The following is a 20,146-nucleotide window of genomic DNA, read 5'->3' on the forward strand; positions in this document are numbered from 1 at the left end:
GATCCGCGTACCGAAGGTGGTACGCGAGAACGCGCATAATACCTGCGAGTCTCACCAGCGGAACAAAGGAGTGCCTTAGGCCGGACGGTTGCAACGTGGCGTTTTGAAATCGCGCGCAAACCTTCCTTTTTTGTCTGTCCCGCGGACGGACGGATGCTCGCGATGGAAATCACCGTGCGAGCCTCGTCGTTCTCGGCGAACCTGCTGCAACGAGCATGCCGCTGTTGAGAAATCGCCTCGAGTGAGAAACCATCAAGCACCCAAGCGTCGGGCACCCGAGACGATGGGAGGATACTTTTTTGAGCCAGTGGATCGTGAAACAATTCGCGTGGGTCTACCATCCAGGTAGTCGTGACTCGTTCGAAAACGTCGATCGCATACGAATTCGAGAAGAATCGCGACCGATGAAGCTTGTTGTTGTCTTTGTTTTACCGATTTCGACGAAGGGAGAGAGATACAGTGCGAAGAGAAGGTGCGAGAGTGAAACAACGAGTGATAGAATAGAACGAATATCGAGTTATGCGTGCAGTGGTTTGTTTGGTGATTTGACGAGCGTGATCGAGAAGATCGATACGATCATCGATGCCGCGTGCTGGCAAAACTCGCGCACCGCCGTCGTTTCTCGGTGAAAGTCGCTGCAACGCGGAACTCTGTCCTCCAGTGCGAATGGAGTCGCGCAATTTGCGCCTCTCGTTGTTCCGTTCCACTCGAACCGTTTGTGGAATTCGTTTTGCCGATAGAATGGATAGGATTCGACTGCCGAGCATCGCGGTAATTATCGTCGTTACCTCGCTGCTGCTGCATCCCGGTAAGTACATTCCCCAGAAACGAAAAAACTCGTTCCCCGTTTATAGCCTGCGTCGAGACTCGTCGACCCTACTTTTCTCTCGATGAAAAAAGGAAAAAGATGGTAGATTTTTTCCTACGGAGAATCGTGTCATCGTGAATGACGAAACGGTTTTACGGCCGGCGAAGAAAACGATTGGAAAGAGAGCCCTTGCATGGCGTCGCGACTCTCGCGACGTGCCGTGTCGGTATGTCGCAGTTTGCAGCGAGTTTTGTTACGCGTCCTTTTAACAAACCCGTTCTGGGCCGCGCTCGAGGCCGAGAAGGCCTCCTTTCGCCTCCTCGACCAATGAAAACTCTGCGCGCGATTTCAATCCTATCGACAAACGTTCGAACGTTCACGTATAGATCGAAGTACGCAAATATTCTTCTAGCTGATTACAAGTTACGACCTTGTGCGGAGGTATTTTCCGAAAATCCCATATATTGACCCAGCCGCGTTTGTGCATTTACATACGCAATACTAGAAGCTACACAAAACAAGTTCCAAGAATTAATTTTGTAAGCGAGAACCAGTTAGCGAAGAAAAATTGTAATTGGCTAACATGGCATCGTTGTATAGATCGTACTGTAGAGCCGGCTGTAATGCCGCATCCACATTAACTAGAATTGTTGGCAAATAATTCCGCTATGTATGTACTCATTGCGAATAGAAGTAGCACCGTGTCCACCATTACAGTTCACGAACGAAATGTAAACAGATCCTTTGATGTACTTTTTCGTTCGCTGTTCGTTGACGACTTCGTCATTTTTTCGTTGCACGTTGTGAACGTGGCATTACGAGCCGTGTTTCTTCGTATTTCACGCTGTAAGGACACAAATTCGACGAAGCTGTGTCGATAGCGTAGTCATGGTAAATTCGTTAGGTATGCAGAACGCGGCTCGCTTAGGCAGCTTCCCGTTGGAGAAATACCGAACGACGCCGCGACGACGGTATTAGGCTTCGTGACGTAGCCGAGCTGCCACAGGTGTCTCCGTGTATACGAGCGACGGGTTAACGCTACGGCTCGCCTTGCAGCTGCTTCTTCGTCGAATATAATATACGTTAGGTAACCGACGACACACCGATGGCAGCTCGTTACGATTCGTTCGACAACGCTCTTTCGATCGATTTTTCGACGATGCACCTCTACACGATGCATATATACACTCGCTCACATTCCACGCGTGCTAGTAAAGATAGGAAAATACGTACACGTACAGTCGGTATCTCGATAAAAGAAATCGAACGTCGCGTCGGTCTGATGGCACGTGAGCAAGAAAACGGTGCTATCGAAAAGTAAACAAGCCACGGCGAGAAACGCGGGGAGAGTTCGAAGGGAAAACGTAAACTGCGATGGGTCGATGAATAGCTAAGATAGGGGATAGAGGCAACGAAGAGGGATAGAACGGCGCGGATGGATTTATAGAGAGACAAGCAGACGTAAATATAGACTGGTGCATAGGTAGAGAAAAGATGGGTTGAGCGGCGAGTGGGAGCCGGACGGACCAGGTAAAGGTGAGAGAGGAAGGTTGAAAAGAGACGCACGCTGACATAACGCAGGCTAAGGTGGTTAGAAGGAAAGGGGGAACGATCCCTTGGAAGGAACGAACGAACGAACGAACGAACGAAGAAACGAACGCCCAGTAGTGGTGGGGTTACAGTCGCGAAAGAGGAGAATAAGAGGAAGAAGAAAGAGAGGTCTCGCGATATCAGCGAGAAGTCAAACCGGTGACTTTACCGTTACGCGACCCAATGACGAGACAGCGACGGATCGTTTGGCCGTCGCGACGCCTATCGTTTTGCATATACGTGGACGTTATATATCGGCGACGGTTAAAATTTCAAAACGATTCCCGCGTATAGGTTGGCTCGGTGATGACGAACGGTATAAATCGTGCAAGCTCTGGCGCATAGAATATTAGACCGTTGGAGCGCGAGACGGAATTAGACGATGGGAAACGGTCGCGAGAAAATGCACACGGCGCGATGAAAAGAAAACGAGCGTCTGTCGACGAGAAATATACAACGGTGTATAGGAGCGCGAGTTCTAACGAGATGGTTGGTTTCGATGTGTTTCAGCAGCGGCACAGGGTCGCGTCGAGGAAACGCAGATGGACACGCACGAGGGGTCCACCGTACAGCTGCAGTGTCGCTTCTCCCCACCGAGGGAAAACGTAACTTGTTTCTGGTTGACGCACACCAATGACAATCACGATAACGCAGCGATAGACAGTCTCGCGTTATCGCCTCAGTACAAGGTGTTCATGAACTTAGAGGACGGTCGATACGATCTTCAGATACGAAACGTATCGTATGAAAGGGACAACGGCAAGTACGAGTGCCGTGTGAAGGCGAGCGGCACCGGGCACGACCTGCACCGCAAGTTCATCACTCTGACCGTACTTAGAGCGCCTGGGCCACCGACGATCTCGCCGAACGCGGCGTCCGCCACCGAGGGCCAAAAGCTCGAGTTGCAGTGCAACACGAACGGCGGCAGCCCCGAGCCGGAAGTCAGATGGTACCGCGGCAACGAGACCGCCGTTCTTCACTCCGGCAGAACGTTGTCGATCGAGCCGAAAAAAGAGGACGACAGAGCGATATTTCGTTGCGTGATCAGGAACCGGGCTATGCGCGACGGTGAAACGTTGAATGCCACGGTAACCCTCGATGTCAACTACTTTCCGCGGGTTACCGTGGGTCCGGAAAATCCTCTGAAAGTCGAGGTAAATGGAACCGCGAACCTCGAGTGTCGTGTCGACTCGAAACCAATCGTTGGTATGGTACGATGGTGGCGGGATGGAAGTTTCGTGGCCACCAGCTTTCAGCACACCATACGAAGAGTCACCGTCCAAGATGCCGGCAAATACACCTGCCAGGCGGACAACGGACTTGGGAAGAGGGGCGAGAGTTCCCTATCGTTGGACGTTCTTTATCCACCGACCGTCTCGATAGAGGGCGATCCTCTGAGGATCGCCGAGGTCGAGGACACGGTGACCGTGCACTGTAATGTGACTGCAAATCCCCCGCCGACGGTGATCGAGTGGTTGCGTGACAGCCGACCGGATTTTCGACAACTCGGCTCAATTCTTCGGCTGAGCCGCGTCACGGCCGATCACGCCGGAAATTATACCTGTCGGGCGGTGAACACGATCTATCCCTCTGGCGGCGAGAGGCGAAACTACTCAGCCACCGCTCGGTTAACAGTTCGAGTCAGGCACAAACCGGGTCCAGCCAGGGTCACTCCGGACTCTCCGGTTGCCGTCGAGGGGTCCAGAGTTATTCTCACTTGTATGGCCAGTCCAGCTGGCTATCCAGAACCCAGGTACAAATGGTGGAAGGAGGGTGAGTCTGGAACGATATCGATGCCCTCGGAGAACACCGGCCCGAGATACGAGATCGACTCGGTTCACTTGGGCAGCGAGGGAACGTACAAGTGCCATGCCACCAACGAGATCGGCAACGGAGAAGCCGCGTCCGTTAACCTGACCGTACACCAACCGCCCAAGATACTGACCAAGTTGCAACCACACGTTACCAGGAAGTGAGTATCCAGTTTCCCTGGAATTTTCTCGTTCTCGTTTCTAGAGCGTTTTGTATTCGAGGTTATCAAGAAGACGGAAAAGTTCAGATGCTATCGGGGGCCATTCGCTACGTTATATGCTGGCTGGAAATTGGGTCGGTCTACTTTAAGCCGGGATTAAGAGTTTACGGTTTAAAAGTCGCGGAAAAGTTAGGAACACCTTAGAATACTGGCGGCTATGTTAATTCACAAATAATCCAGAGACCGTTACGCGGGCGCGGGCAAGAGAATTTCGTAGATTGGGGGAAGAAACGCGAAATCGGCCAAACCCCTTTTCTCTTGGCAAAAGATTCATCTTCCATCTCGTGACGGAATCGCAATTATACGGTATACGACGAATAATAAAGAGTGGACGATCAGAAACAGAATACTTAATTACCTTCTTTGCTTCTAAAAATACACAGGAATTATCTTCCCTCGGCCATCACGCGAGATCGTTCAACCCTTCTCTCGAACATTTCCCTGTATTTTTAACGACAAAGAGGACGATTAAATGTGCGCTACGATCGCATCCAAGTACCTACAATACTTTGGTGTAACGACGGGGATGCGTACTTATTCTCAAAGTATAGAAAGACGTCGAACAAATTTTTCTGTCGTATCGCTTCGAATCTTCGCTCGTGAAATTCTCTCATTCGATTAACGTTACTCGGAAACCCAACATTTTTTAACGAAATGTGCAAACAGGGAAATGTCGTTCACAGGGTCGGCGAGTCATCGTTTCAAGTGTCCTGCGTGGCGCAGGGCAAACCCCGGCCAAGTGTTCGATGGTTGAAGGACGATCAAGAGCTCACCGCGGATGAGAGGCTCTACAAGGTGACTACAACAGCCTCGGAGGGTCACGGGAACGTGATCACCGTGAATTCAACGCTGAGCTTCCTGGGCCATGCCCGACCGCAAACGGACGAGATCGTGGCCAGCGATCGAGGCAAATACACCTGCGTGTTCGTGAACGAGGTCAAGAAGGTCGAGTCGACGATGATGTTGAAGGTGGAACACGAGCCTATCGCTTTGCATCAACACGGCAAAGTCGCGTATAATTTGAGGGAGACGGCCGAGGTGGCGTGCAAAGTGCAAGCTTGGCCGAAACCCGAGTTCCAATGGAGTTTTGGCACCAACGCGGCCAGTTTGCAAGGGTCATCGAGCGACGGTCACTACGAGATTTCCACGAGCAGCGACAACTACGACGTGTACACATCCGTGCTCAGGATAACCAACATCCGAGAGTTGGATTACGGAGATTACAGTTGCAGAGCGGCAAACGCTCAAGGTAGCATCACTTCGACCATTCGGCTGCAACCGAAAGGCGCACCGGAGAGACCCATCAACATCACGGCGATGGACGTCGGCCCTACTCACGTAGCTTTGCTCTGGGAGCTCGGTTTCGACGGCGGATTGCCCATCACTAAATACTTCGTCTCTTACAGAAGAGTACCCGGTGGTGACGAAATCGTAGCGCCGGACTGCGCCGTTCCTAGACCACCGGCTGGTCAGTGGCTCGAACTGGACTGTCGTCGATCTAATCCGTGTAACGTGACCAGTCTAGAACAACATCAGACGTACACGTTCAAGGTTAAAGTGTACAACACGAAGAACCACTCGGACTATTCCGACGAGGTAACAGCAACGACCGCGGTTGCCAAAATTCCGGCGCCGTTGAGAGTTAGCTACGATCCGGAGAGCGGGATGCTAGCCATCAGTGTCGGCGCCACTTGCCTATCGCTGGTGTCGTCGATTGAGAAGTTCGATGGGCCGTCTTCCTCCACGGATGAGTCGCAGTGGAGGATTCTCGACGAGTGGCCTCTCGAGGTACTCGGAAGCGCTCCTACTCAAAGGGAGGGTGTCCTGGATGACCTAGAATCTCTCAATACCGAACCTAGACTCAGAGTTAGATTGTGTCTGAAGGCGGATCGGCAAAAATGTGGCGAATACGCGGAGGCTGAAAGTGAGTAACCGCGTTTCCTTTTTTGCTGATTGTAATCGTATTGCATCATAACCCAAGGACCATACGGTACTGAACGGTTTTTCGTTTGTCACAGTTGGCCCTTCGTATATCGCACAATCTGGAACTCTTACAACACCGACGGTGATCGCCATTGTAATCAGCGGTATCGTGTTTCTGTTGTTCATTACGCTATCATTCTTCTTTTGTCGGTGTCGACGAAAACACGCCGCCAAGGCGAAAGACTACGAAATGGACTCGAACGCGTAAGTATCTGAATCTGTTTGGACGATTCGAGGAGAGTTCCAGCTACACGGTGCTCGAATGGGATTTCGATGTTGTTTGCTCGTACAGGGTTCGACCGAGCCTCGTCGCCGGAAACGGACAGCAGAGCCAGGCGCCGCCGCCCTACTACGCGGAGAACAAAGCCCTCGAACACAGTTTGGATCACGCGCTGGCCATGGAGGACTCCAAGACCCCGGCGTACTCGCAACCTGGCTACGGTTACCATCAACCGAACCACAACATCAATGGTAAGAATTTGCCGAAAACATAAGCGTTAGTGGCGTAACAATTTTAAAAAACTGGAAGAAGTTTGTCGGGGTGGAGAGGACGTATCTCGGTTCAGACGCGAATGGGAAAGATACGGTATAAAGTAGAGCGGTTTAACGATGTCTACCTTCCTATGACCGTACTTCTTCCAAAACTCCAACGATTACTTGCGTAGCGACGTGCAATTGCAATTTAGCTTTTCTTTCTTGCGCGATACTTACTCGCCCTGTACGGAGTAAATAAGTCACGCGACTAAAAATTGTCACAGTGCAAAAGTAACGTCCGCCTCTTTTCTTCGAAATTCTCCGTTTCTTCTTCTTACGCTCGTATTCGAGACATAGGAACGTCTCGGCCATTAACGTCTCGGCGTTTCTCGTCGCTTCGAAAATAACCGTTACTTCAACACCGAGCCAACAATTATATGCCTCGGACATGGTAAACAAGAACTTTTTACTCTTAGTTCGCCTAATAAATGGTAATTGATGCATTCGCGTTGACGGCAGGCGTCAACATGGGCTACATGGACAACAGCTACTCGAACTCGAATAACGGGGGCTCGGTGAACTCGCAAGACTCCATCTGGCAGATGAAGTCGGCGGCCGCGAACGGCGTTGGCCAGCCGTACGACCTGGCGGGCTACGCAACCACCGAGTCGGATTATCCGACCCACCCTCATTACCTCCCACAGAGGGAGGATTACCGGGAGAGCCATAATCTAAGTCGACAGCAGTTTTGCTCGGAACCATTCGCCACCGTCGTAAAGTCTCAAAAACACGTCGGTGAGTAGTATTCTTTAGTCGAACTCTCTCTCCCGTTTCCGCCGCGATCCTTCTACCCCGTTTCACCTCCCCTATCACCGTTTCCTCGACCCTTTCCCCACCTCACGCCCCGTTTCATTCCCTTTTATCCAGCCTTAGCCGACGCTCCACGATCGACCCACCACGTCCAGCGATGAGCATTCAATTCTATCTGTCGCAAGTTCTCGAACAATTTAGTTATACGGAAAGTTCGAATCGCCTTCCGAGCGTTATTCGAATCGAAAAATGTTTCAAGGTGTTTTCGACAGTCGTGACAGGCTTAATAGTCGATCGTACAAACTTGGCGGAGTTGCCGAAGCGGTTCGCCAGTCTCGCTAGTTTTCGGATATTAGAATTCCCGCCTGTTACCGATCGCCGATTTTATTTCTCTTTCGTTACGGAATTGTCTTATACGACATGTTTATACAGTGCCACGTACCGAATATAGGTGAGCGGTTTTAAACGGTAAAACGGGTACGAAGTTTCGAAGACGCGTGCCGCGAATTCTAACACCACCGGAATCACAATTTTTTCAATGAAGATGTTCTCGAATTACCCTTAAGTAATACAACTGTTCCAACTTGGCGATTGCGAATTCGAGACCTTTGCAATTGCCGAGAGCTTTTATCGTCGTACCACGTTCGATACGAGGTTCCTAGCCATTGCTATCCACCGCATCCTCTCTTCGCATTCCTCTCTCGTTCTCCGTGCACGTACATCGCCGCCACCGCTGCGTTCTTTTGTTTTCCTACTCTCAACGGCCGTTTGCCGATTGTTTGTCTGACAGATTCACCGTACGACGTGTCCGGTCTGCCTTATCAGGAGAACTACGACGAGGACGCGAAGCCACCTCAGCAGGTCAGCCTATCGTACGACGAGAGTCTCGAGTCGGGCTACTCGACCCCGAACAGCCGAGGACGCCGGATTATTCGTGAGATAATCGTTTGAGATCTGCCTACCGGCTCGCGAGCCGGAAGCACCCGCACCACATGGCTATAGCAGGAGGCCACTCCCACCGGAGCCACGTATCACCCGGTGGACCATACGCGCGATCCTCTCCGCCATAGGATGGAGATAGTGATCGAGAACCCCGTGGAATCGCCACCACCGCCGCCTCCTCCGCCGCCCCCGTTACAGCCGCTGACCATGTCTTCGTGGAACGCCATCGTCACGGCTCCATCCACCACTACGTTTTCGTCGTCTAACGCCGTGGCGTGCACCTCGATGCCAGCTGCTACGACCGTGATGACGATAACCATCGCCGAAAATCCCACCGCAACTCCCAGCTACCCACCCCCTGTACGATTTTCTTATCGAGAAACGTACGCGGCCAATTCGCTTCCGTTCGCCGGCGATCCGTACTCCGTGCGCCGCGGTCAACCTCGAGGAAGGTCGTACGACGATCCAGACGGAGCTTCACCGACGGTTCGACGCATCGACAAGTCTGGACTGTTAGGTATCACCGAACCGGAGGCGTCGTCCACCTTAAGAACCGGCTTGAGATCGCCAAGATTTCTTTCAGGAATGAACAGCGTCGTTTCCGGGATGCTGTCGCCTCGAAGATTCGAGTGTATCGGACAACTGGATCCGGTACCAGAGATCCCGGGACAAATTAGCCGGGCAAATGTGGCGCCTGGCGCCTCTAACGCGTTCCCCGTCGCGTCCACGACCAACGTTCCTCTGATCGGTATGGCGTCGATGATCGGACACGAAAGAAGAGACGGATGTCGATTAGATTCCTGCGAAACGTTGTCCGTCGTTGATCTGGCCAGGCCAACGAAGTCAGTTTCCTTCGATTCTCTCGAATCTCGTCACAGAATCGACCACACGGACGCGGGAACCACGTTACAGACTTTCGACCGTAATCTCGATGGAATCGAGTCTGCGAATCTGGACGTATCCGGCTACGCTTCGTCGTTCCAATTGCAAGAAAATTGCGAAGCTAGAGGGCGAACTCTGGGACGTTTGTCGAAGTTTGCTGTAGTCAGGAACGATCACGACAACACAGCGGACAGTATCGGCAGATATTCCGAGACATGCTGCAATTTTCCTTTCATCGCTCGCACGACGACAGCGTTCTCGGGTTTCGAGGGAACCTCGAGTCTGCCGACGACTAGAGTCACCACGACCACCGTGACCACGTCGACGGCGACGGTAGCGGTCTCCGCAATGCGGGAAACGGATGCGAATGAGAAACAGGAAGATGTCGAGGGGTCCAACAATCGCGCGCCGGAAGAGGTAAGAGCGGAAGCGGAGGGCTGCGAGCACGGGTCGACGAGGAACCTAATGAAAAACGAGGAATCTTTGGAGAGAACCGACGAATTCGCGGACAACGACGGGATCCAAACGCTACGAGTGATCATTTTGTCGGAACAATTGTGAAACCTAGAAAGCAGCTGATAATTTAGGTGGAAGAAGGAGGTCAAACTCGTTTCTCGCCGACCGATATATTGTTCGATGTGTATTATATTTAAGTAGCATGTAAGTACAAACCGCGACGAAGATGGACGATCGAGTCTTGAGAGAGAAAAGAATCTCACACGAAGGCTGACGCGATGCCATAAGAGGCCATAAACCTTTTCGAGAAGCAAAAACGAAGAAAAAATCTCGTGGAGCGTCGAGGCTCGAACGTGTCTCGCCGTTCTTAATAGAACTCGACACGTTTGAGTCGCGACGCTTTTACGCATTTTGTACTTTTATATCGTGGACGATGCCGCCGACTCGAGCGATGATCCCCGCGGTTCCCGCGATCGGGGACGATTTTTTCTGTAAATGTACCATAACTCGACTGCGCCGTGACGCGCTTATTAACATAAGCAATAAGTCTGACGTTCGACAGCGACGCGTAGGTGATACGCGTATTTTTTCAAGTCGAGAATCGTCGCGTTTTCGATGAAAAAAATAAAACGCACGCACGATCGTTTTCGCCTGGCTGGAATTTTCGAGCGTTCGTCTGTTGTAAATAACGGTAAACGTATCAGTACTTAACGAAGTGGGACACGGCCGCGGACAGGGCCCGAGGGATTCCAAAGAAATCTGAGAGCGCCTCGTTCTCCTTTCGTTCCGTGTATTCAATACGAACGAGAACGAGGGGAGAAGGACGATTAACCAACCGAAGAGAAAGTGGAATGCTCGGATGGCCCGTTACGTTCTCGTGTCTCGCGTTAGAACACCGCGGAGGGAGTACGCGGTTTCAGCCCGAACTAACGATAGCTACGCTTTTAACGTTGAAAGGATATTTCTTGGCTCGTGCATCTACCGTGCGTCCCCTTAGTTTTGTAGTATTAACGCGGCGTGTTTAGAAATCTCGCGTACGTAGCGACCTTCGTTGAAGTCCTTATTTTTGTACCGCTCTTGCGAACGCCGTCGACGTTCGCCGAAAAATCGTGTTTCAATTCGTGTTCTAGTACTCGTGTCAAATATACGCGCGCTATTAGGGAGACCGCAGAGATATAGAGATAAGGAAAGAGAGGAAAAGAGCGAGCAAAGGAAAAGGAGAGATATAAACAGGACCAGCCGGATCGTACGCGTTCGTTCCTTTCGACTTGTGATCTCATTTCTTCGCCGAGATACGAACATGATTTCTTTTTTAACGTTCGGGAGAACGGGCGAGCATTTTTATCGACCGCGGGACGGTGTCTCCTTTATTTGCTGCTAATAGAATTTCTTTTTAATTCTTGTTCTGATATTCCATATGTGTATATACATATAGACCGTTTCGTTTCCGAGATTATATATCTTGGACTTTCATTTACCTTTTTAAACGCAACAATTCGCGAATGAAGGAAAAAATGCAAAATTTTTCGCCGTTCCTCGAATCTTGAACCGTCTCCGGAAGCGATGGGAAATGACCGTTCTTCCGCTTCTCAACGACAAACCGATCGATTGACCGACCGACCAAATATTGTATCGCTTCCGAAACAGAAAGCGTATCGCGATAAGACACGCGCCTGTCGCGAGGTTTTCGCGTTGTCAGATAGGTCTCTACCGTACCATAAGTCGGTTCAAGTGATTGTTGCGCGTGCGATCGCGTGGTTACGCGCACTGACAAGGCGCTCGAAGCGTTGCGATGCGCGCGCACCACGGACGCACGCGTGTCGCGTGCAAATTTGAAATTGATATATATTGATCGACACATATGCATATATATCAATTATCGTCCATTATAGTTACGATATTATTACGAATTATTATTTGTACAAATTTTATGTTGCGATATAAAATAAACGACAAAACAACAAACTTTCTGATGTCTCTTAAATATCCACGAGTTCCAATCAAATTATTAAACTTGCCTCGAGGCGTATAATTAGGCTAATAGAGAACAAACGCTCTGTATGTACTCAGCTGACATCGAATATATAAACGAACATATCGATAATCCTTCGACAACACCTCGCGTCTCGCGTCTCTCATCCTAACTGCACGGACCTGCGCGTTTCGTACAGGTATGCAAAACAGTCTCGGTGTTTATGCCGGATTAGCCTGTTGTTCCTCGTTATGCGTGTAGGCTTTACAGTTATTTCTTTGCATGTATTAAGTTCCTACGAGTATGGAGACGATAATGTCATGGTGAACGACCTCCGGTCGCTCGTATCTCTCTGTATTTCCGTGGAACGTGAATTCATTCGTCTCAGGCGTAATTTTTGCGCACGGGTGGTATAGAAACGCACGAAACAAGGGGCAGATACAATCTTAACTCGTTCGATGGAAGTGTATCTTATTTGTAAAAAGAGTTCTCGCGAAAGCGACACCAGAAACGACGAAATTTTACGTGAAAAGCTCTCATCTCGTATCGAGAAGGTATCCGCTAGAGTTTCTCTTCCTAGAGAATCGATAGTTCGACGAGAGGAAGCACCGAGGCAAGTGGCATCGTCGCACGTGCTGCTCGAACGTAAAACGATCCGAAAGGAAATGCGTCTATCGAAGAAATTGTGACGAGCGTCGTTCATCTTTCCAAAACGAATGGGATTCGCAGATACAACGATCGTGGTTCGACAAAGACAGCGTGGCGCCGCTCGAACCATTGAATACGTAAATACTACGCGTTTTCCTCGCGATATTCATTTACGGGGCGCTGTCTGCATTTGCACCGTCCCGACCTTGATCCTGGATCGATCGGATAGTTTTTTCCGGTCAGGTAAAAGGAAACTCAAACATTCGACGTGACATACCTCCCCTCGTAATTAAAACGCTCTTCCATATTCATAACTCCGATATTCATTTCCTTGAAGCGACTTATCTATTTGTGTCAGCAGCAACAGCAACAACAACAGGGAACGATCGAAGGTTACTTTCGAAGTCAGATCGGTGACTTATTTCGCAACCATACATATCATACCATCGTTCACACGCATTAAACGACAGGCCGACCATCGAATCGTCGAATTCACTCGCCGGGAATAAAACCGCGAATCCCTTACCTCTTTCCCGGGTCCCTGTCAATCGAACACTACGACATTACGACAATGTTTCCCGTAGGCGAGCCTGAACTTGGCGTCTTTCCCAAAAACCACTGACCGAAAGAATCTTCTCGGCAGTTGCAACGCCACAGTCGCAAGGAACAGAGTGTAACGGCACGCGTAAACGCGTGTCCGCGCTAGAAGGCACCGGCGACTGTTGCGGAAGAAGCAAAGGACTGGTGGTATCGACCGAAGTTGGGATGAAGGAGAGGATGTACGAGAGCGCAGCCGCGTCACAGAACGTCAGCCAAAATCTGCGCGACGTCGTCCGTTTCTGTATTAACACGTTCCGAGCATTCTATGCCGGGGACGTCGGGGCTGCATTCACCACCGTTGCAGCCGCAACCGCTGCATCAGACGTCAAACGAGCCACCGCCTCCTCCTGCCGTGGGCCGAACAGTCTCGCGGCAAGGGAAGCGTCGCCGCGCGATCCTGCCATGGGCAATCTGCAAAGCGAGGCTAGAAAGAAAGGAAAGAAGGGCAAAGGGGCTGCGGATGGAACTGCGAGCACGCCAGGATCCGTAGCGGATGGTCTTGACGACGCGACCGACACCGGGGATGATGGAGAAACGGGTGACTCAGAGGAAACACCTGCTAGAAAGATGGAAGTATGTCAGAGACGTGGTGTGGACAAGCGACCGTTTCACAAGAGGCAGGCTCCGAAACCACCTGGATCTACCGAGAGGAAGGTCAGTTATAGGGAACGATTTGAATGGAGTTCCAGGTTCTATCGTGTTTTATTACGAAATGGTATGTCGGCTTTCTGTGTTCTTCGATGAGAAAAGGGGATGATGGTATACAAAACTCCGCCCCTGCTAAACGGTCGAATAATTGATTCCTGAAGTTTGGACTGATTGGAATTGCTACGGGTCGATTGGAAGTTTATGGTAATCTACCGGGTGTGTGTACGTGTGAAGTTAGTTGAAAGTCACACACTGGTACGTTCAGATGTTTTCGGAAGTCGAGGCTAACTGAAACGCTAGCACCGCGTTTCAAGCAATTTAAGTACGATATACATGATTCTACGATGTACGAAAGAATGTGATTTCTTGTGTAAAAGTTAATCGAACAAATTTGCCCATTTTTCTATACGATTCCAACCACCTGCTTCCACCATTTCGAAAAAATTCACTATTTCTTTGCAGATATCCTCCTAATGAAAGGAAAGATATATATATATATATATATCTAATCGGACAAAATCAAACGGCACAGGATTCAAAATCGATTCTTCAAGTACCTTAATATCGAAATAACTTGGAATTTCTTGATTCTTTATTTCAAATAGGTCAGCCCAGTTGTAGCAGAGCTTTCGGGGAAGAAGTCACAGGTACGAGAAAAACACGATAAAGAAGATGGATTTCAAAGAGCGATAGAACGAGTCGGGCTAACAGAAACGAAGACCAAAGAAAATTCATCGGAAACGCCATTGTTGCCAGCAACAAATCAGATTCAAAAGCAAGACCCTACGCTTCTGGTCACAGACTCATGGCGGTTGGCCAATCAGTGCATGGTTGTGACTGAGATTTCGATGCCACCTAGCCAAGAATCTTCGAGCGACAGTGTGTTTACCGATCCCGAAGAATTAGCCGGCGCCACGAATGGCGCCAAAGAGGAAGCAGCCTCGACGTCATTAGCGCTTGTTTTGAAGAGTCACGAGGTCGGACCGTCTTCCATGTCCCCGCTATTCGGTGAGCGGAACTCGTATCTTCTCTTATTGGTAACCTCAATACGAGATTTAAAAATGAGTTACAGGACGTTTCAAAGTATATGGCCCGATGGTTAAAAATGGCATTTCGATGTCGGTTTAACAAATTTTTTTTGTATCAGCTTGTCGTAAACGATAAAATGTAGTTTTAATTACGTAATTACGATAGCTTACTTGCTCGGAGAAATGATACCGCGTACTCTCAAACGATCCGTAACTTCATTTTAATTTCTCAATCAGGAAACGAGGCAAACGAGAAACTTGTTTACTCGCGAAGCGCCGGTAACGATGTACAACCGAGAGTAATAGGTATTCCGCTTCGATAAAGCTTCGATAAGAAACGAGATAAAGTTTATCAGGGAGGCGTGATTTCGCCACGTGTCGCACTCGTGTTTCGCGATGTAGCCCGTTTCAACATCGAGCGATGATCACGTTCCCATTTTGAAAGTGAAATTCGTCGGGACGTCGTAAAAAATTTCATCGTTAGCCATTCAATATGACGTGGGCAGCTATCGAGGTGGCGTTTCTTCCGAATAGTTGCTGGCCTCGAGATCGTTTTTACGGAAAGGAGCATGTTTCGAGTAAAGGCGAACTGTATAGATATATGATTGGCAATTATCTCGACGCTGTCAGAGGTTAACAAGGCGGCCAACATTTACTTATCGCGCGACATTTTCCAAATTACGGAAAACGAGCACAGACGACGACGGCAAGGCGAACGCTGTGGATCGCTGTTGAGTTTTCGTGGAAATCCAGTTACGATGTGAGCCTAAAGTCGGAAAAGTTCAGAGTCACGTGCAGATAAGAGCAGCCGCCAATGCCGGACGAAGGCTGGAACGTCGTCGAGGCCAAAAACGAAGTTGTCATTAAACCGTACTCGATCAGTGAAAGTTGCACAGGTTCGATGTTTGTCTCGTTTCCTCGAGTTTTGCTTGATTTTGAAACGAATGATCGGGTGAGACTGCATGGTAGAAAACGTGCAATCGACGAGAAGAAGTAGGGAAGAATTTAAAAATATTTTAATCTTTCAGAACGACGAATCGTTGGAACGTTAATCTCGGCGCTGCCGGATCAATTGAAGTCGATACTTACGGAAGCCGAAGTCAAACAATTTGCGGCTGGAATATATTCCAGACTTGTATCGGATGGTATTATCGGATCAATTACGCTTGATGATGTGACGCGGAATAAGGAGCTTACAGTAAGACGTCTGTTCGTTCTAGTGGATGTCAAAGATCATGTACTTAAAAACAAAATAAACAAACGTGCCACTTGTTTCAGGAAGATCAGTCCCAATGCAAAGATACGCAATCTATATCTGCCAGTTTAACTTCCCAAGGAGCTTCCGCGAAAGACCAACAAGATTCCGAGAAGGAGTCGCTGAAACGGGAACTCGAAAAACTTCGAGAACTAGCGAAACATGCAAACAAAACTACTCAAGGTAAATCCACGCAGACATCTCCTACGACAACTTTCCCGGAAGCAATTTCCGAAGATTTATCCAAAGGGAAATCTTCTGGAACGCTCGGTTCATCGTTGGAGAAGACTATCGTTCAGGATGCGACTTCTCAAGAGCAATCTTCGAGTGCCGCTTGCTCGACATCAGTCGCAAGTGGTTCGAAGGACGCGAAGGCTTCCGGAAACGACACGACACCGGGCCATGTTACTCGATTATCGTTGACCCTAACTTCCCCACTGCCACAAGCTTCTTCCCCGCCTGCATACTCGAGTGCACCTCCTCCTCCGCCCCCACCACCTCCTCCACCCCCATCGCCCTTCTTAGACTATCGTTCTCAGAACAGTTCAGCCTCCGTTTCTCAACCATCTTTCTCCATCCCACCCCCACCTCCGCTACCTGCCTCCACCACTCCGACGCAATCGTTTACGTCTCAACGAAGCATTACTTCATTACCAACAGTTCCACCGCCTCCACCGCCTCCACCGCCTCCTCCCTTACCGCAGCCGACCTTACAACCGATGACAGGTGAGATACAAGCAGCACCACCTGCACCTCCTCCGCCTCCACCACCTCCATCCCCTACACCCTCGATCTTAAGACAGACGTGTTCCATACCAGCTCCACCGCCTCCGCCACCGCCTCAGACACCTCTATTTAACTCGATACCTCCGCCGCCTCCACCGCCTCCACCGCCTCCACCTCCGCCACAACCTTTATCCTCTGCGTCAACTATCAGTCGATTAGACTCAGGACCACCGATTCCTCCTCCTCCGCCCCCACCGTTTCCCCCAGCGCCCTCGATCGGTACGGTGTCCGGAGGACCGCCGCCACCGCCTCCTCCTCCCACGCCTATGATGGGCGTGCCGCCACCTCCGCCACCACCTTCGATCGGAGGCATTCCCGGTGGACCACCGTCTATGCTACGACCGCCGCCTATGGGTATACCCGGAGGTCCTCCTCCGCCTCCGCCTCCGCCAGGAATTCAAGGACCATCGCAAGGACCTTGCCCTTTACCCGCACCTCCGGTTGGAGGTTGGTACCCAGTCAGCAGAGCGTGTGAGTAACAGGACAGGACTTGTCTACGAGACACGCTGCCGATTTCGCGATTATCAGAACGATCTTCCTCGTTTAGACATGAGAAAAGAGCCGCTCTGTCCCGAGGTTCCTATGAAACCGCTCTACTGGACCAGGATTTTGGTACCAACGGAGGTTGTAATACCAACGGGGCGTGGTTCCGTCGACGCTTCAGAATCGGCCTTTCAGGTACTTGGTTATAACACGAGCAGAAGAGGAAGAAGAGTTGTTAAGTCAAGGTTATTAATTGTATTCACTCGATAGATTCCTCTGTGGGCGGAACTAGAGGAAGAGAAAAATCTGGATATGAAAGAGTTCGCCGGCCTGTTCTCTCGTCAGGTGACCGCCAGAAAACCGGTCAAAAAAGCGGACGAGGCTTCGAAACCATCTAAGATACAACCAGCAAAGATTCTCGACTCGAAACGATCCAAGACCGTGGGCATTTTGGAGAAGAGCTTGCACGTAGACTTCTGCGAGGTTGAGAACGCGGTTTACAACTTGGATACTAGTGTGGTTAACCTTGAGGCGTTGCAGCAGATATACGAAATCGTAGGTATTCGAAAATTATAAAACGTATAGTTTAAGATTTTTCTTTATATAATATAAACGTTGCGTGATTTAATCGCTCTTAGAGGCCAACGCAGAAGGAATTGGACGAGATAAAAGCTTTCGAGGAGAATAATACGGACATTCCTCTGGATCGACCAGAGGTTTTTCTCAAAAAATTGTCCAGTATAAATCACTTCTCCGAGAGAATTGCGTGTCTAATGTTTCAAGCGGAATTTCAAGACGCGATCTCGTTCGTTGCATCGAAGTTAACAAATTTACGAAGCACGTGCGATTTTTTACGGAATTCTACTTCTCTGAAAAAAGTGATGGCGTTAATTCTCACGCTCGGCAATTACATGAATGGCGGAAACAGGACGCGAGGGCAAGCCGACGGTTTTGGTCTGGAAATTCTAGGGAAGTTGAGGGACGTGAAGTCAAATGTACCTGGTATTACGTTACTTCACTATGTTGTTAGAGCGAGACTAGCTCAAGAGAAGGATCACAACTTCGAAGAACCTTTGCCGTTACCGGTTCCGGAACCGGCAGACATGGAGGCGGCATCGAACATTAATTTTGAGAATGTCTCGGCCGAGTTAGAAAGATTAAAGAAGGAACTTCAAGGTGAAAATCTATAAGCGTTCATCTTTTTTTTTTTTTAAATTCTACGCTGAAATTGTAATTTTTCTATCTTTGTACTCTTTTTTTCTTTTTTGTATTGCAGTATGTACCGAAAAATGTGAAATCGTCGTTGAAGCGGATCCCGAATCGTCAGGACCGTTCAAAGAAAAGATGGATGCGTTTTTCCGCGTGGCAAGAGCAGAATTGGCAAACGAGCAGGAAGCTTTGCTCGACGCGAAGAGCAAATTCAAGGCTGTGATGCAATTCTACCAGTACACTCCTAAAGGCGCGAAGAACCTAGACGCGGCCGATCCGAGCGCGTTCTTCGTCCTCTGGCTCGGTTTCTGTCAGGACTTCAAGGTACATCATCCGTCATATTTTATTCCCTCGAATTTCTTTATACTTGTATAACGGATTTCGTAGGATATCTGGAAAAAGGAGCAACAACGAATAAGAAAGGAACGAATGGAAGAGATGAGAAAGAAATACGGAAGTAAAGCAAAGGTGGAAAAATTGAAACTAAGCGCCACGGGATTGAAAGCACGGATTCAAAAGCTCTCACGAAAATAAATAAATAAATTCGATATCACGAATACATCGATAGATGCGTTATAACGAGTCGAACGAATACGACTATTCTCGTCTTCGAGCGAGGATAGCGTCTGGTTGTCACGAATAAAGATAGTTTATGGGATCGATCGATCGATCGTCCGTTCCGTTCGGTCCGTCCCACTCTTTACGGCACTAATTTCGTCGAAACTAAAACGAAATAATAATTATTGTTGTAGATATATTTGTTGGCATGAATTTGTTATATTGTATATAGACTGGTTAAGTTTGCGTCTAATTTATAAATACGATTGTTCCGCGAATGAAGAAATCGAAGTAATTCTAATAAACGATACTTTTTACACGAGTCTTCGATTTTTTTCTTCTGTTTAACTCGATTCTCGACGAAAGGATATGGGGGAAATTTTTCATGTTGATTTTCTCAGTTTCATCAGTTTTTTTTTTCTTTTTTTGGTGTCAAATGCGTGTGCGTTTGCGTATATTTTTTCCACTGTAATTAGTAGCGACGATACAGAACCTTCAAGTAAAGCGAAAACAGAGATTAACATTTAAGAATAGTTAATAGATTAATCGCATCATCGTACGAATCGTGCTATCTCGCGCGTTAATTATCGCATTCTAAAACGTAAAAAAATGGGGAAGAAAAAGAGGGGAAAAACGCTCGGAAATGCCTTTCGCAAAATAGATACATCGTTTGTAAAGCCCGATAGGTATAAAACGGGCATTTGCCGTTTATCTTTTCTTTTTTCCTCTTTCATCTTGGACGAAGCGGCTACGATTTCGATATTAAACGCGTTCTCTGTTCGCCTGGCCGACATTTCTAAGGGCCCGTCCGGTTCATCCGTGCGTCGGTTCACTTCGGTAGGCAGGTACGATTCGCGCAGAAGCGGTTTACGGCGATAGACCTAAGGCAATCGTTGCGTGTAGCGTAATTTGTGTCTTTTATTTTTTAGGAAATTGTCTTATTCGCGGAGTGGTTCCCGGTGCGACACCGACCCGGAGAATC

General features: G+C 49.1%; 3 protein-coding genes across 7 annotated transcripts in view; 2 read left to right on the forward strand and 1 right to left on the reverse strand.

Annotated features, from left to right (window-relative positions):
* Nucleotides 1–10,607, forward strand: part of LOC126867509 (hemicentin-1) — a 37,277-nt gene extending 26,670 nt beyond the window's left edge. The window contains exons 1-7 of one of the 2 annotated variants that reach the window (XM_050622046.1): nucleotides 583–808; nucleotides 2,909–4,370; nucleotides 5,114–6,354; nucleotides 6,449–6,617; nucleotides 6,706–6,884; nucleotides 7,407–7,682; nucleotides 8,488–10,607. In XM_050622046.1, coding sequence (XP_050478003.1) covers nucleotides 583–808; nucleotides 2,909–4,370; nucleotides 5,114–6,354; nucleotides 6,449–6,617; nucleotides 6,706–6,884; nucleotides 7,407–7,682; nucleotides 8,488–8,648 — 3,714 coding nt within the window. In that variant the 3' untranslated portion in view covers nucleotides 8,649–10,607. Of the gene's footprint in view, nucleotides 1–582; nucleotides 809–2,908; nucleotides 4,371–5,113; nucleotides 6,355–6,448; nucleotides 6,618–6,705; nucleotides 6,885–7,406; nucleotides 7,683–8,487 lie in introns of those variants that run through there. The other variant, XM_050622047.1, reaches the window with a different exon arrangement.
* The window catches only part of LOC126867527 (uncharacterized), a 74,621-nt gene extending 61,350 nt beyond the window's left edge, over nucleotides 1–13,271 (reverse strand). The window contains exon 1 of one of the 4 annotated variants that reach the window (XR_007690332.1): nucleotides 13,124–13,271. The gene's annotated coding sequence lies outside the window, so the exon portion shown is untranslated. Of the gene's footprint in view, nucleotides 1–12,874; nucleotides 13,023–13,123 lie in introns of those variants that run through there. The other 3 variants (XR_007690335.1, XR_007690334.1, XR_007690333.1) reach the window with 3 other exon arrangements.
* Nucleotides 13,272–13,352: 81 nt separating this feature from the next.
* LOC126867510 (formin-2-like) lies at nucleotides 13,353–19,486 on the forward strand. The gene is made up of 9 exons (XM_050622048.1): nucleotides 13,353–13,851; nucleotides 14,451–14,853; nucleotides 15,902–16,071; nucleotides 16,152–17,385; nucleotides 17,462–17,592; nucleotides 17,668–17,952; nucleotides 18,036–18,573; nucleotides 18,674–18,930; nucleotides 18,994–19,486. The coding sequence occupies exons 1-9, from the start codon at nucleotides 13,363–13,365 to the stop codon at nucleotides 19,138–19,140; spliced, it is 3,654 nt and encodes a 1,217-aa protein (XP_050478005.1). The 5' UTR covers nucleotides 13,353–13,362; the 3' UTR covers nucleotides 19,141–19,486.
* The last annotated feature ends 660 nt before the right edge of the window (nucleotides 19,487–20,146 follow it).

The sequence above is a fragment of the Bombus huntii genome, chromosome 7 (assembly GCF_024542735.1).
Source record: "Bombus huntii isolate Logan2020A chromosome 7, iyBomHunt1.1, whole genome shotgun sequence".
NCBI classification, from domain to species: domain Eukaryota; kingdom Metazoa; phylum Arthropoda; class Insecta; order Hymenoptera; family Apidae; genus Bombus; species Bombus huntii.

Coding starts and splice junctions, on each gene's coding strand:
- LOC126867510 (XM_050622048.1), top strand. CDS start 13,363: ATGAAGGAGAGGATGTACGAGAGCGCAGCCGCGTCACAGAACGTCAGC. Junction 14,854..15,901: donor TTCCATGTCCCCGCTATTCG/GTGAGCGGAACT, acceptor TTAATCTTTCAG/AACGACGAATCGTTGGAACG. Junction 18,574..18,673: donor ATTAAAGAAGGAACTTCAAG/GTGAAAATCTAT, acceptor TTTGTATTGCAG/TATGTACCGAAAAATGTGAA.